This window comes from Antechinus flavipes, chromosome 1, assembly GCF_016432865.1.
Source record: "Antechinus flavipes isolate AdamAnt ecotype Samford, QLD, Australia chromosome 1, AdamAnt_v2, whole genome shotgun sequence".
NCBI lineage: Eukaryota > Metazoa > Chordata > Mammalia > Dasyuromorphia > Dasyuridae > Antechinus > Antechinus flavipes.
In genome coordinates, this window is record NC_067398.1 from 447,688,734 (window position 1) to 447,704,893 (window position 16,160).

A 16,160-nucleotide genomic window follows, 5' to 3' on the forward strand; every position below is an offset into this window, starting at 1 on the left:
CATTGGGATGGATATAATTTTGAGGATTGGATGGGAGCTGAAGGGAAAAGAGATGTTACTATAAAACAGCAATAACTCCCAAACCATAAGTCTATTATCTCATCTCTAAGGTTTGTCAGTATAATCCACAGAAACAATGAGAAGGGAATAGGCAAACTTTCACAAGCAATATTCTATAGCAAAACAAATCTTTAAAATTATACAAATTTAAGGCAGCTAGGTGGCACAATGGATAGAGCACCAGCCCTGAAATCAGGAGGACCTGAGTTCAAATCTGCCCTGGGACACTTAATGCTTCCTTGCTGTGTGATCCTGGGCAAGTCACTGAGCCCAATTGCCTCAGCAAGAAAATAAAATTATACAATTTACAGAGGGATGTAGAAAATACAATTATCTCATTATACTTATTGACTATTTTAAAAAACATTCAAATTAGTAAGGGAAATGCCACCTTAAGATTCTCTGAAAGATGTGATAACAATAATTTTAGTGACCATCTGCTTACTATTGTCAACAATGTATAAAACACAAAGGTGTTTGCTGCTATCACAGAGGATATCTAGTAAAGAGTATAAATAGAAGGGGAATTTTTTATAAATTGCTATACCTTCCATAGACTAAGTTTTCTGTATGATTATTACAGTCTTAGGATAGGAATTCCCAACTTTTTTCAGTCCCTGCACCCTCCTTATTCAATATGAAAGGAAACAAATTTTTTCATAAAACTTTATTCAATACATAAATTCTTAATTTTGTCAGAAGTCATATATTTCTTGTGCCCTCATGACTTTTCATATCCCCTGGAGACATATGTGTCCTAAGTTAAAGAAGCCTTATTTTAAAATGGATAAAATTCAAACTCCCATTTTCCATTTAACATCTTCCAGTTTATTCTAACCTTTTCTGCCAATCTGGCAATTCTACATTATTCCCCCACACTATACTTGATATCCCATCTCCCCCCTTTATGCCTTTGTGATCCATCTTGGAACTCCTAACTTCCTTCAAAGCTCAGTTCAAGTACTGCTTCCTTCAAAGGGCTTTTCCTGATTTCATTCTTTATGAACATGTTGAATTTTCAAAGTAAAGTGTAAGTTCCCTAAAGGCAGAGACTGTCTCTCATATTCCTTATGCCTAGTACACTGCAAGTGCTCAATAAATGCTTGTTGATTGCTTCAAGCCCATGAACATTTCTAAGCTTCCTAAATAAGAACTTATCATTCAAAAATTCAACATGTTTATACACATAAAGAAAGACAAATGAATGCCTATTTTTCAGATTACAATATGCTTTTGAATAGGTAACTTGATCTATCATTATATATATTCTGACTAAATATATAATATATATATATATATATATATAGAGAGAGAGAGAGAGAGAGAGAGAGAGAGAGAGAGAGAGAGAGACCAAGTCCAGACATCAATTTGCAAACTGATCTCACAGAGTCACAGTGAAGATCTAATAACATATGTATAAAACATTTTGAAACCTTAAAAATAGTGTAATTGAAGGGGTCTGGGAAAGATTTGAGGTGACATCACACAATTTATAAAATTCTCATTGTCAGCATTTCTGGTTTTGCAAGCAGTATGTAATAGTTTCATACATAAATGTCTTTCTGTTCTACTCTATAGCTGGAAATATTCTCTTTTTTTGGTTTATGAAATTCAAAATTTTTTTAAAAATCTGGCTTTCAATAAAAGAACTCTTTCTAAATGGCTTATAATAATTAAGCTAACACTATTTCATATCTTCAAATGTTTCATGTTTTATTACATCATTATTTTAAAAGTCACATATTAACAATAAAATTATAATTTATTATTTTACAATGATAGAAAAAACATACAGTTGAAAAGCTACACAATAACAAAGAGTATCACATTTATTTTCTTCATGCTATTTATCTTCATCAGATTCTTCAATGTCAAAAGTAAAAGGCTTATCATAGCCCATAAGATGATTATAATCTTGAGGATGTGGAAAAAGCATTGGATTAACAAGCATTGATTTTGTTTTTGCATAAAATGAGGTAAAAATACTTTTGATATCTGGAACCTTTACATCATTCTGATGAAATACTGTTCTCTTTTCTAAAAGAACAACATTATAAGTAATGGCTGTATAAGTGTCTGTCTTGGCTTCATGATACAATCGAACCACATATCCCTTTGTAATAAAGTGAAGCAGCACTGGAGTAATTAATGTAAAAGTTCCCAAAGCACCATAAAATGCAATTTTCAGAGGCAGACTTCCAAATTCAATATTAGTTTGTCCAAATATATATGGGAGTAATGCAAGGCTCAGCAGGCTTGTAGAATAAGAGAAACATTTAACACCTGAATTTTTTAAAAAAAGAACAAAAATTGGTTAGTGTTTTTCTAAAATACAAAGTAATTACTTTACCCCCACCCATTTTCAATTTTTCTTCTTACATGACAAAAATTGCTTAAGAACTTATTCATCACCAAGGTTTTCAAATTACTATAAAATCTAGATTAATAATAAAAAATTAACAAATAAAAACTGGTTTTATCATCTTATCAAATGGAATTCTACTAAACAGCACTCTTGCATATCTACAGCATTCAAAGTAAAGAGCTTAAATCTACTTCAAGACCTCAAAGTAACTACCCCCTGAATTATCAAATATTAAATTATTCCTGAGGGTTTTTTTGTGATAAATGTATTGCAAAGCATATTATCAATTTTTGGAAGAAACAGAATACTCAAGTCTATAATCATAATGAATAACAGATAATCACTATAGTAAGCTATAGGATCTTTTGTTATACACTAGCTTGCAATTTCATACTTCAATAATTTTAATACTAAATAAAATATTCTATCTATACCAATATTAACAATCTTAGCAGAACAGAGCAAAGAAAAAAAATAAGCAAATCATCACAAACTTTGTGGGAAGGTTCTCCGTGGCAAGATAGTTAAGGACAAAATTAAGCCAACCACACCAAAATTTATTTAGAACATAATAAGTATTCAATAGATTTTTTTTCATTCATTCATTCTTTCAAAATAAGAAAAGTAGGAGATCTCTAATGTGCAAAATATTAAATCTAAGATCTTATAACTTCTTTTAGTTCAAAACCCCTCAACTCATTAACTATTCATTCAAATGTCTGATTCCCTAGGGACTATTTTAAGTCCTTATATTTATTTTTATAATTATTCATTATTCCAATAGAAATAGCTATAGTCAGTCTTTATCTTCATGTTCAAATGTATGCAGTCTCTATGACAATGTTCTTACACAAATAGATTACAGAGTGCTGACATGAAAGTTACTTTAAAGATAAACATTCTGATTAGGTTTACTTAATTTTAGATAGGATTTCCAGATCTTCTTCCATATTTGGGCTTCTTTATATCTCCAAAAGTCAGATACAGAATATAACTATCTGTGTGGAACTAGTTTTCATGCTCATCACTGTAGGAAGACAATTCTAACACCAAAGACTTCCTAAATGCCAGTGACAATAATTTGATTTTCCAGTTCTTGCTTTTTTCAAGTCCTTTGCTTGTAGTTTATAATACTGGTACACTATTCTTCCTTCATCTGACATAACACATTTAACCCAATTCATTTCTTCTCTAGCTCTTTATCTACTTCCCAATCATCTATATTAGACTTCTTAAGGGTTTGTCCTTAGTCCACTCTTTGCAGAAATCAACCATCACATGTATGCAGAAGACTCCCACATCTTTCTCTAGTCCTGAGCTCTCTTCTAAGATCAAAACCTGTATCTTCAATAACAACATCTCCACTAGTGACTCAAATATGTCCAAAACCACGTTTATCTTTGGCCTGTTCCTGCTTTTCCTTCTGAATCCAGTATTTCCGTCCATAGCAACAACATTAACTGTGTTTCTCATGTTCATAACCTTCACACTACCTTTGATTCTTGCCTCTTTTGAAGCCATTTGCAATAAGCTTCTCCCTACTTCCTCATTTCATATCACAGATGTCTCCTTCTGCCACTATTTCTTCCTTCATTCCTTTCTCACATGATGAGGTGGTTTTACTCCTTACCAAGATTACCCTTTATTTAGTTAATTGACCTATTCCATCATATATCCTGCAATAGTTATCTACTTTTTGTCATCCACACTCTATCATTTATTTTCTTTTTTTTTTAACTGAGCCTGATATCTTTATTTCACCAAACTATTCTTTTTTTTTTAATTTAATTTTATTTAATAATAACTTTATATTGACAGAATCCATGCCAGGGTGATTTTTTACAACATTATCCCTTGCACTCGCTTCTGTTTCGATTTTTCCCCTCCCTCCCCTCCCCTAGATGGCAAGCAGTCCTATATATGTTAGATATGTTGCAATATATTCTAGATACAATATATGTTTGCAGAACCAAATAATTCTCTTGTTGCACAGGGAGAATTGGATTCAGAAGGTAAAAATAACTCGGGAAGAAAATCAAAAATGCAAATAGTTCATATTCGTTTCCCAGTGTTCTTTCTTTGTGTGTAGCTGCTTCTGTCCATCACTTATCCATTAAAACTCAGTTAGGTCTCTTTGTCAAAGAAATCCACTTCCACCAGAATACATCCTCATACAATATCGTTGTCGAAGCGTATAATGATCTCCTGGTTCTGCTCATTTCACTCAGCATCAGTTCATGTAGGTCTAAGCCTCTCTATATTCATCCTGCTGGTCATTCCTTACAGAACAATAATATTCCATAACATTCATATACCACAATTTATTCAGCCATTCTCCAATTGATGGGCATCCATTCATTTTCCAGTTTCTAGCCACTACAAACAGGGTTGCCACAAACATTTTGACATATACAGATCTCTTTCTCTTCTTTAGTATCTCTTTGGGGTATAAGCCCAGTAGTAGCACTGCTGGATCAAAGGGTATGCACATTTTGATAACTTTTGGGGCATAATTTCAGATTGCTCTCCAGAATTCTATCATTTATTTTCAATTGTTCCCTGTTTACTGGCTTCTTCCCCCATTACTTAAAACATGACCATGTCTCCCTATCCTTAAAAAACCCTCAAAAAAAACCTATCCATCTCTGAAATCATCCTAGATCTCTCCTATCCTTTGTAGTTAACCTACTTAAAAAACACTCTACTCCAATTTATCTTGTCTCACTCTCTTCTTAATTCCTTACAATCCAGCTTCTGACCTCATCATTTCACCAAAATTATCACTGATCTTTTAACTGCTAAATCCAACTGCATCTTTCTCAAAATACATTCTCCTTGACCTCTCTTTAGCCTTCTTCACTTGGTGATCTCATAAACTCCCAGGGATTTCATTAGCATCTTTATGTTGATTATTCTCAAATTTAGGTTATCCTGACCTAATTTTTCTGCTAACTTCCAATCTTATATATCCAACTGCCTTTTAGACACCTAACCTAGATAGATATCTTAAACTCAATATCTCAAAAACAGAATAAGACATCTTTCCCCTTAACCCTACCACCTTCCCTACAGATGTAGAAGATAACAAATCCTCCCAGTCCCCAATCTAGGTGTCATTTTCAATTCCAATTCCACACTATCTCTGACATCCCCTCCCTGCCCATCCAATCTGTCGTCAAGACCTATCAGATTTCAACTTTGTAACATCTCTGCAATAACGTTCTTCTCTCTCTCTTAATGCTGCCATGTAACACTGTGATTTAGACCTTCATTACCTCATACCTGGAGATCCACCTGCTGGTACATCTGCCTGCCTCAAGCTTCCACTTCAATACATTCACTGACTAAAGTGATTTTCCTAAAGTAACAGTCCAACCATATGACCCTCCCTACTGAATAAACTCTAGTGGATTCCTATTGATTGATTTGCAAATACAAAATTTATTTCACACTCAAACCTCTTCATAACATGCTCTGCCCCTCTTCTGCCTTCCAGGACTCCTTACTATTCCTCACAACTGGCTCTTGGCTCCAGGCATTTTCTTTGACTATCCATAATGCCTGAAAAGCTCTACTTCCACATACTTAATGGCTTCCTCCCATATCTTCTACATGACGCCTTTCCCAACCTCTCAATTTTCATGCCTTCCTTCTCTTATCTCCTATTTATTTTGTAATATAGCTTATTTATATATATTTGTTTGTTGTCTCCCCAGTTAGATTTGTTAGTTCCTTAAGAGCAGAGACGGTCTTTTACCTCTTTCTGTATTCCCATAGCTTAATACAGTTCCTGGAACACTGTATGTACTTAATAGAATTTACTAAGAAGCCCCTATTATCTAACTCCAGCTATTGCATTAAGCAGTAATTGGTCTTTCTCTAGTTTCTACCCTCTTTAATTCATCCTCTATACAACTGTTAAAAAGATATTACTAAATCACAGGTCTTATCACCACTTAGTACAGAATTTGGCACAGAGTAGATTCTTTAAAAATGTCTGCTTATTGTTGAATGTCCATATCAGTGAAAGCCTCAAAAAGCTCTAGTACCTTCCTATTGTCATTAGGAGAGAGCACAAACTACTGTTTGGCATTTAATGTTCTTGACAATCTGATTCTAGTTTACCTTTCCAAGTTTATTTGACAATGATAACCTCCATGCATTCTATATTCCACTAAACTGTTCTGCTTGCTATATATACAACATTCTAATTCTAGTACTCAAGTGTCTTCAGAGGCTAACCCCATGCTTGGAATTTATTTGTTCTTTACCTCTACCTCTTAGAATTTCTAACTCTTTTCAAAGTTCAGTTCAAGTGTCATGCTTTACATTGAGAAACTAGTTGGTACAATGGACAGAACACCAAACATGGAATCAGGAAGACCAGAGTTTAAATCTAGCCTCAAACATATACTAGCTGTGTGATCCTGAGTAAATCACATTACCCCTGTTTGCTTCAGTTCCTTCATAAATATATAAAATATTTTAAAATGTAAAATAGGGACTATATGAGTATCTATTTCAAAGGATTGCTTTGAGGATCAAATGAAGTAATATTGTAAAGTGCTCTGCATACAGTAGGTCCTTAATAAATATTTATTTCCTTCCTTTTTCTTGACTCCTTTCTTTTCTCTAAGACCTCTGTTGATCGCAATAGCTATTAGTGCTATATCCTCAAATTGCTTTGTATAGCTATTTCCCTTGATAGAATGCAAGCTTTTTGAGACTAGAGACTGTTTTCATTTTTGGTTATATGCTTACTAATAGATGCTTACTAATTTCCCAAAAAAAAAAACTTTATAGACCTTAAAAATATATTTAAAACACCACTTGATTCCATTCCTATCAAAAGTCCTCTCTAAACAAGGAAGAAACAGTATTTAAATTACAAATATGCAATATCCCAATTCTAATCACATACCAAATACTGCTCTTGCCATGTTCCCTGTATAAATCAGTCTTCCATCTTCTGATTGTTCAAGATGGGCATGAGTATGAACATATCGAACACATCCACCAGAAGAAAAAGCAGTCTAATGGATTAGAACACATTGTATATGTTACACAACTTTTAAAAATTGTTCACAGTGCATAGTATAGAATCTAGCCATTTTGAGAGAGCTTTTCATTATTTTAAGGGTTTTTCAAAACTCTCCTCAAAAACTGTCTTGATTACCACAAGAAACATCTAGAGAAACTGAATAAAAAGTGAATTTTCAAAAAGGAAAGAAGTATCCAACACCTAAAATTACCAGTAATCCAAGCATACAGGGATAAACAAAACCTTGCTTATGATCAGAAAATCCAGTTAAGTATCAAAGCAACAACTTTCCTAAAGGCCTTGTGAATACAATGGATGGATCCTCTATTCACATAGTTGTTTTATCATCTTTTTATTTGATACTGTTTTAAATTTCACAAAAACTTAAGGCTGCAGCACATTACTGCAATTGACTTTTCTTGCTACGAAAAAAGTGAAATATAATTGGGGAAGCCAGGTTACCATGATCTCTCTAAATCCTAAATCTTGTCTTATGGTCTTATTATCTAACCCTTTACTTCCCAACCCCATTAAAGTTATTTCCTTTCAGTAACCATCATAAATTCAATTGCAGCACTCGAGAGGGGGTAAATATCTGTACAGATGAACTTTCATATAATGTAATTCCTAGAAATGGAAATCATTAATTGAAAAATAGAACTATGATTCGAAAAACAAGAATGGGGGGTCCTACTCTCCCTAGTTCTGAGCTCATACGCTCAACTGTTGAGGAGTGGGGAGAGGGGTACGGTGTAGGTTTCACTTCAATACTTATTCCTACCGATCTTCAAAAATCTTTGAGCCACAATAAGAAAACAGCTTGTCACAGTGGGTACCAGGGTCAAGAGACTTAAGAGGAGAAAATAGTGCCGTCTCCAGGGTCAGTCTCTAATCTAAAAGGCTGGATTCTTCCGACACGTGTCACGTAGAAATCAAGACGTAGTGCCCTACGAGACCTTCCACGCCTATAAACTTGACTCTTGTGTGGGCGGCTGCCATGGCCTCTTTTTTTTTTTTTTTTTTTTAAGGTTAATATTCTAGGGGATAATGGGAACAAGCCTAGGCGCCAGTCTACTCCCGGAACCTCCAACCCCCCACCCCAGACGGGCCAGGAGGCCGGAGGCTGCACCTGTTCTCGGAGGAGCGCCCAGGGAGGGAGGCCTCGAGCTACTCCCAGGGGTGCTGCGCGTGCGCTCCAATCACTGCCAGCGCGCTCGGGGTTGAGGCTAGAGGTCTCCCGGGGATCTCGGGAGGCCCAGCAAGCCCGCAGAGCCGCCATTGCCCACGGTCTAATTCTCGTCCCGCTACCGCCGAGCTGTAGCCGGGCGACCCACGGGCGGGTGGCGGTCAGGAACAACAACATCTCTAGTGCTCGGAGTGAACTCGGGCAGTTTCTGGAGGGGGAGTTGGGGGAAGGGCACCTACGGCGGCCTGTTCTCACCAGCAGAGACAACCGCTCCGGCTGCTCTTTCCCTCAGTCTCGTGACCCCTCAGGCTAGCGATTGGTCGTCTGGCTGGTACTCTGGTTTTCCTGTCCCCTCGGAAACTGGTCCTGAAACAAAAGTTCCCAAGTTGGGAGAGCAGAGCTGCAATTTGGGACCCTAAGGAAGAGTCTAGGCGCAAATGTAGCAGAAAGAGAATCGAAGAGCTACTGTTGCTAGTATCTATGATTGAACTAAACGTCTGGCGGCTGGAGAAACGACTTCGAAGAAGTGTATCGCGGAGACCAAAACCCCAAAATCCTATTAAATAAAAACAAAAAACAAGTCGTGTTCTTTGAGAATTTGAAGAACTGGTATGTGAATGAGTGGATTGCACCAATTCTATTTGGTCCAGAGGCCAGAACTAAGAACAATGGGTGGAAACAGCAAAGAAACAAATCTAGACTTGATGTCAGGGGGAAAAAGAAATTATAGCAAAATTAGAACTGTCTGTGAATAGAATGGAATGTCTTGGGAAGTAGTGAATTCCCCCTCATTTGATAATCCAGTACCTCTAACTAGTCGTGGGGGTGTGAGCCTTGCTTCTTTTCGTTCATTCCTCCCACTTCCCTAATCGCCACTTTCAGACACTGTTGTCTTGTACAGTAAGGAAAGTCTCCTTCCTCTTACCCTGCTGCACCAAGTTCATCCAATAGGAGCATCACTTCGATCTAGACCTCAGTGTAAAGACTTTGATCTTATTTTTCTTTTATTAGTGTGTCCATTGGTTCAAAAGGAGAAACTATTCTTTCTTAGGATTATCTACAAAAGATAGTACATTTAGCTTGGACATTTCTGTGATTTTTTTGCCATCTTTTCCTTTGTGGTCCTTGTATTATTTACTGGGTGATTTTGCACATCTTCTGACGTTTAAAAACCTTTTCAGTTTGGCTCCAGTCAACTCCATATAGGTTGCTTATTTTTGCTGACTACACATAATTCTCCTTTACTTACTCTATTTTCTTAGCCATAATGACACACTTGAAATTCCCAATATATGCTATTCCATCTTCAGTCAAAGTACCTTGACTGAAGTATAGGCAATACCCATGTTCAGAAAGACCTCCTTCCTCATCTCTCTCTCATTGAATCCCCATGATAGTCTGTTCCAAGGATAGTGAAAATTCGTACAAATCACAAGTCAATGAGCATTTATTAAGTGCTTACAACGTGCTCTACACTGTGTTAAGCATTGGTCATACAAATAAAAGAAAAAATAAAGCACTAATGCCTTGCACTTAATAAGTTTACATTCTAAAGTGGGAAAACAACACAAAAGAGTTGAAAAGGAGATTGAGTGCAGGTACACAGGGGCACAGTAGAAAAAGTCCTGTAGAGATGAGTCGGTAGAACAGTATGGAGAGTAATGTGGGTTCTGGGCCTCATTCCTTACATTAAAGGCTCTGGGAGAAATCAACCAATCAGGAGACACTGCAGGAGTGGAAGATACCTCTAATGTGAGCAGTAGAGTCCAACAGATATTGTTGCATATTTTAGAATTGTATATGTTACCAATCCTGAATCTCAAGGAATAAGTTATGATTCTAACTATGATTATAGGCTTATTATTAAAGAAGCCAAAATTAAACTGACTTTCACCATTGTCTATCAGTTCAAGTAGTTGAGAGGCCAAGTTTATTTACATTAAAACAGAAGAGTCTGCAAGGAAATTTTAATTTGAAATTTCTATCTTTTTCATTCAGCTTCACTGTTTGCTTTTTACTGCCTAAATTAGCAAAACAAAGCTAAAACTCTGTTTTGGCGATTAGGACAAGTAAAAATATTCTCAAATCAATCAATCAAAAAAATCTCTATTCTGGTCCCAACTATCCTGTTTTGGGAGATGCCCTGGAACACCATGAGACTGCTGTCTGAAGAAGAGAACTACAGAATAGGACTTTTTAAACACTTTTATTATCTGGTACTATCTGGTAGCTTCCTAGTATAACTAATTATTCTTGCTAACTAATTTATATCCTCTGAAAGGACTGAAAATACAAGTAAAGTAAGCTCTACAAGCATTTATTAAACCCTTACTATATGCACAAGCACTATGCTAAGAGCTAGAGATACAAAGAAATGTGAAAACATTCCCTGTCCTCATAGAACTCAATTTAATGGAAATACTGGCAAAATATAAATATTAATCAAATATGTATGAATTTTAATCTTTAAAAATTGTACTGCCTTTAAATTTCAGTGCCCTCTAAGTTCTGAGTGTTACACTTGATTATGATTTTGCCACAAGATAGATGAAAATTCTTATCATCTCATGCTCTTAAGTCTAAATTCCAATTGTTTTTTAACCTCTATTTTTTATTGAAATTCTTTTTAACAAAATTTATAACATAAAAAAATCTTCAGTATTTCATGAACATAATTCAAAATTTTGTCATTTTGTGTTTGACTTCTAAAAGCAGCACTGCATAGTGGAAGATCTAGAAAGAGCCTGGAGAGCCTAGTTTCAAGTTTTGCCTTCAAAAGTACTGGCAATATAGTTTTGGGCAAGAACCTTAATTTCTCAGTGCTATATGCCCCAAATTTTTAAGTTGTGGTTCACAACCCCATATGGGGGTCTTGGAACTGAATGTAGGAGTTGCAAAATTATGATTTTATGCAAAATTTATGCTCAGTTAATGTTTGATTTGTTCACCTATTACATATAAAATATACTTGTTATCACATAATATATGTTATATTATTATCACATTAATTATGTTTATATATATATTTAGTATACCCAGAGACATGTAAAAATTTCATGGATGAAAAGTTTAAGAAATCCTGATCTAGACAACTACCTTCTACCACCTCTTTTATTAGGAGTTTCCTTATGTAGAAGTTAGCTAAACCAATGAAATCACAGATCCAGCCTCATTTCCTTCTAATACATTACTTATATCAATTCTGTTTACTAAATGTATATAAAACATTGAGGGACTTAAATAGTTAAATGTTAGTTATTATTATATATTCTTATCATCACACCTTTGTTCGTGCATGGGTGAGACACTTGGCATTTATAGTAGCATAGCATACCATACCATATAGATAATAATAAAAGAAAAAATGTTTTCTCTCCCATTATGGCCAAAGAACATCTATTCCAAGATGGACAACTATCTCCCCCTCCCCCACTAGCAGAATCACAACATTTTAAATAGCAAAATTGGTGTTTTAATAATGTGCTTTGCAAAAATTCATGCTGCCAATGCCACATTTTCACTAATTCTCACACTGGTAAAGTCACCTAATCCAATTATGTTGCACTTATCCTTCTGAAGATGTCACTTATTTCTATTCCACAACTCTTCTTGGAAATGGATTTCAGAGCTGGTAGAATTAGGGAAGGAAAGGAGAAGAAAGAAGGTAAGAGAAAAAAGTAGGCGCTGATAATGGAATGAGTAAAAAGTAAGAAAACAGCTGTAGCAGCTGAAATGGGGAGAGGGAGGAAAAATGAAAGCAGTCTATTTGTGCCCATCCCCCAGTCATCTGTTTCTAACTGTATAGGAAGCAGTTGGTTTGTTACAGTTAAAAGATTTATCTTACAACCAGTGTTTCAAATCAGTGGTTTGACAGCTGAACCTCAATCAATTTCAAGAAAACTTTGTATTCAATTTAAATGAACACAACTGCTTGCAGTTTAGAAAAAAATATTTTTTGATGCTTCCCAATTACATAAGTAATCATTTTCCACTGAGATAAATGCCCATTCTCCGCATGTTTTGATTGAGAATGTCTGGGCAACAAAAATTCATAGACCTTAAAAAAAAAAAAAAAAAAAAAAAAAAGAGGGTAGGGTGGGAGGGAGGAAGCAATTTAAAAGAAATGGGGGAGGTTCTGCTACGGGGTACAAAGCACAATACTAGGATAAGCAAACTAAACGTGCCAATCTGGTTTTCGTAATTTTATCAAAATCAGTAAATGCACAACTAGTACTGAGAAAAAAGAATCAAAAGAAACTACCAAGCCACTCTCCCAGATTATTCTGCAACGTTCTCCAAAAGAAAGAAGCTGCTAGTTTGAGAGCAGGATGTTCTCATTAGCAATGAAACCGCGCCCCACGCTTTGCAATCCACTCAGAGTACGTGACTGCAGCTGCCCCAGACCCCGAATCATTAAAGGAAACTACAAATTCCAGCCTACACTGCGGCCCTCAACCCTGCCATCCTGTTTTCGGTCTTTCCACACATAACGCCCGGCTGAAAAATTGGGTCGTCCTGTTGCATGCTGGGAATTGTAGGAACACATGACTTAGACTCCGATTGGTCATCAGTCCGGTCCGTGCTCCTCCTCTGAGGATAGAGTGTTTGTGTGGAAAGTAGAGAGAGGGAAAAAGTGGAAGTGGGGCGGGTTTTTAGGCTCCATCAAAGTGTATGAGGATTGGGAAGGGTACACGACGCGTTTCCAATTGGTAGAAGGCGTCTAGTGGCTAGGTATACCATCTCTTTGGAGACACTGCGCTGACCCGCCGGAAGTGGTTACTTTCGTTGCCCCGGAAGAGACGGCGGCGGGCGGCTGTGGCCCGCGGGGGGGGGGACGGCCCTGGGAGCTGGGGCTGTGGCGGTGAGTGGGGAGCCAACTGCGGCCGCTGCAGAACTGACAAGTGAGTCGTGGGTCTAGGTCCGGAATGGGAGTTCACTTCTGGGGCCAGGCGGGGAGACTAGGGAGGTAGGGAGAGAGTGCTCACTTTTCCATCCCGACCTCGGATTTGGGCGGGGAGCAAACGGAAACCATTTCCCACCCCCCCACCCCCCCCCACCTCGCCTCCGCGGGCGACCCTTCTCTCGGGGCCGTCTCAGGGTGGTGGAGAGGAGAGCGACGGGGCCTCTTTGAGGTACCCCTTGCGGGACTTTCGATTGCTGGGAGGTTCCAGTTGCGGGGCCAGACGTCCCACCGCCTGGATGGGTGGAGGCGGGGAGGGAATGTCTTTTTTTTTTTTTTCTGGCGTTGCTGAATCTGACCCTCGCTGACTTGCCCAGGGATATCTGAACGGACAGGTTCCCTCGATGCCGAGTGTTTGGAAGTTTGGGTAAATTTAGGGGATTATTAGGATTGGGATGAGTGAAGATGGACATAAAGCTGGTTCAGCAGACAGGGACTTTTGTGCACTCATTTGACTTTTTTCCTCCACCAGCTCGCTGTATTCAAATGGTAGTGTCAACGCACTTGTGTTAGTGGAGTTTTCTTTAAGGTGCAAAAAGCAAAAACAAAAAACCTCAAACAACCCACTCCCAAACCTTATTTTAAATGCGTGTACGTGTGTGTATCGTAATCTTTATGAATGCGTTTTTAAATCCTCAAATCCAGTTTTCCTAATCGTTTGTAACGTAGTTCGTCAGGTAGAAAATCGAAAGTTTAATTATGATACCAAAGATTATTAGGTCCTTTATGTGCATACTTAACCAATCCTAGATAATTATTGTTTAAGTGGTCTGCAGGGTTGAGAACTTTTGGTTGAAGTATCTTGTGCTTTGGTACCCCGAATTCTTGGAGCCTGAATATTAAGTATTAAGCACTTTTATACTTGTCAGGCTGTTGTTGCTTTTTGCTTGGTATTTTTAAACCATTGGTCTATGTGTTATCTCCTCTATTGGATTTTTAAGTCTCTTGAGGAAATAGACAATGGCCTATTTTTATGGTTACCTCTGTGCCTTATACACAATGGGCTTGGAATAATGGACTGATATTTATTGTTAATGTTGACAGATTTGAGTGCCATTGGGTTTTTAATATAATACTAGCAATATAAGGGTGAAATATAATTAGGCAAAAGGTAATCTGTAGTTGGGAGGACTTGTGGTTTGGGCTATCGATTGATGTTCTAGAATAGTTTCTAATCCCTTTCAATGATGAAGCAGCCAATGCCTAAATAGTCAACTCTCTAAATGTATGACTATTTCATATAAAATCTATTTCTGAATGTTAATTTACAAAGTGTATTTCACAGTTGGAGTAAAGGCATCAACGTCATTATTAATAGAAACTGAATATCTTTATTTTGAATACTAAAATGAGCTTGGAACTCTAGTTGAATTATTTAAAATGTCCCCATTTTTTTGTACACAGAGGAAAATACCTAAGCTTTTTGGAGACTATAATTTACTGTGTTCTTATAACCAGAGATGATACTTAAGTACACAGATCATCGTGATTTTGTCATTAATCTAAATAATTTTTTTAAAACTTTTTTTTTACTCTTCTCATTTAATTCTCTTCCAGCCTTTAGTATGACTTTGATTAAAAAAAAAAAAAAAACTACAAATTGTTTATTTAATTTTTTTGTGTGCTGCCTAATTATTCAATGAAACAAAATTAGTTTGCAAATTCTGCTTTTTTTTTTAAATCAGGTTTGGGGATAATTAATACCAACCTACAACAGCTGTTTTAGTCTTTGATTTTTTTTTTTTCTAAACAGTTTTAGTCATGTTTTATCTATTATGCCATTTGTGAATAATATGACCTAAATTAATCTCTATTCTTCTGTCCTCAATATTTTGTGCAGTGTGCTTTCCTTTAAAACAGAAAAAAAAAATTGTTAAATTATGAAACGAATTAAATTAAGTACATTTGCTTTAAAAGTATTTACTGGAGAATTACTTTAAATAACAATTTATATACTTTCTTCCTTTTGGAAGATTTTCCATTAGAAGACAAGATACTATTTTAATAGTGTAGTACCAGAATACAGAATTTAAAGCAATGCAAGAAGTTTCTTGACTAAGGATTATGGGAAGGCAGACTTCAGACAAGTCATGTTTGATATAAAATGAATTTTCTCTATATAAGCATATTGTATTTAATCTTTGCTTTATGTCCTGCGTCGAGAAACCTAGTGTGGTTGAAATAGTACTGGATTTGGAGAAAGGCTCCAGCTTCCAAAATAAGCTCCTCAACTTAATGCCTATTTAGTCTTGGGCCTAGGTTTCCAGAGGACAAGTTGGCCTCTGAGGTCCTTTCCAGCTCTGAATTATATAGTAAGAAGTGAGGGATAAAGAGTAGCTAGTGTCAGATACTTCGTATACACATATATATATACATATACATACATATATATACATACACAGGTAAGATAGTAGAATAATGGATAGCCTCCAAACCAAGAAGATTCTAGTTCAAGTCTACCATCTTACATACTACCTGTAGGACCCTGGGCAAATCACTTAACTTTTCACTGCCCCTGGGCAACTGGTACTATAAATTGTTGAAAGGT

The 16,160-nt window shown here is 36.4% G+C and overlaps 2 protein-coding genes across 4 annotated transcripts in view; one reads left to right on the forward strand and one right to left on the reverse strand.

Annotated features, from left to right (window-relative positions):
• Nucleotides 1-1,747: 1,747 nt before the first annotated feature.
• On the reverse strand, nt 1,748-9,303 carry TMEM70 (transmembrane protein 70). The gene is made up of 3 exons (XM_051970032.1): nt 8,596-9,303; nt 7,347-7,458; nt 1,748-2,343 (listed from the first exon to the last, which is right to left on the reverse strand). Exons 1-3 carry the CDS (start codon nt 8,827-8,829, stop codon nt 1,904-1,906), a joined length of 786 nt encoding a protein of 261 aa, XP_051825992.1. The 5' UTR covers nt 8,830-9,303; the 3' UTR covers nt 1,748-1,903.
• Nucleotides 9,304-13,123: 3,820 nt separating this feature from the next.
• Nucleotides 13,124-16,160, forward strand: part of ELOC (elongin C) — a 39,052-nt gene continuing 36,015 nt past the window's right edge. For 2 of the 3 annotated variants that reach the window (XM_051970035.1, XM_051970033.1), the window contains exon 1: nt 13,272-13,553. The gene's annotated coding sequence lies outside the window, so the exon portion shown is untranslated. Of the gene's footprint in view, nt 13,228-13,271; nt 13,554-16,160 lie in introns of those variants that run through there. The other variant, XM_051970036.1, reaches the window with a different exon arrangement.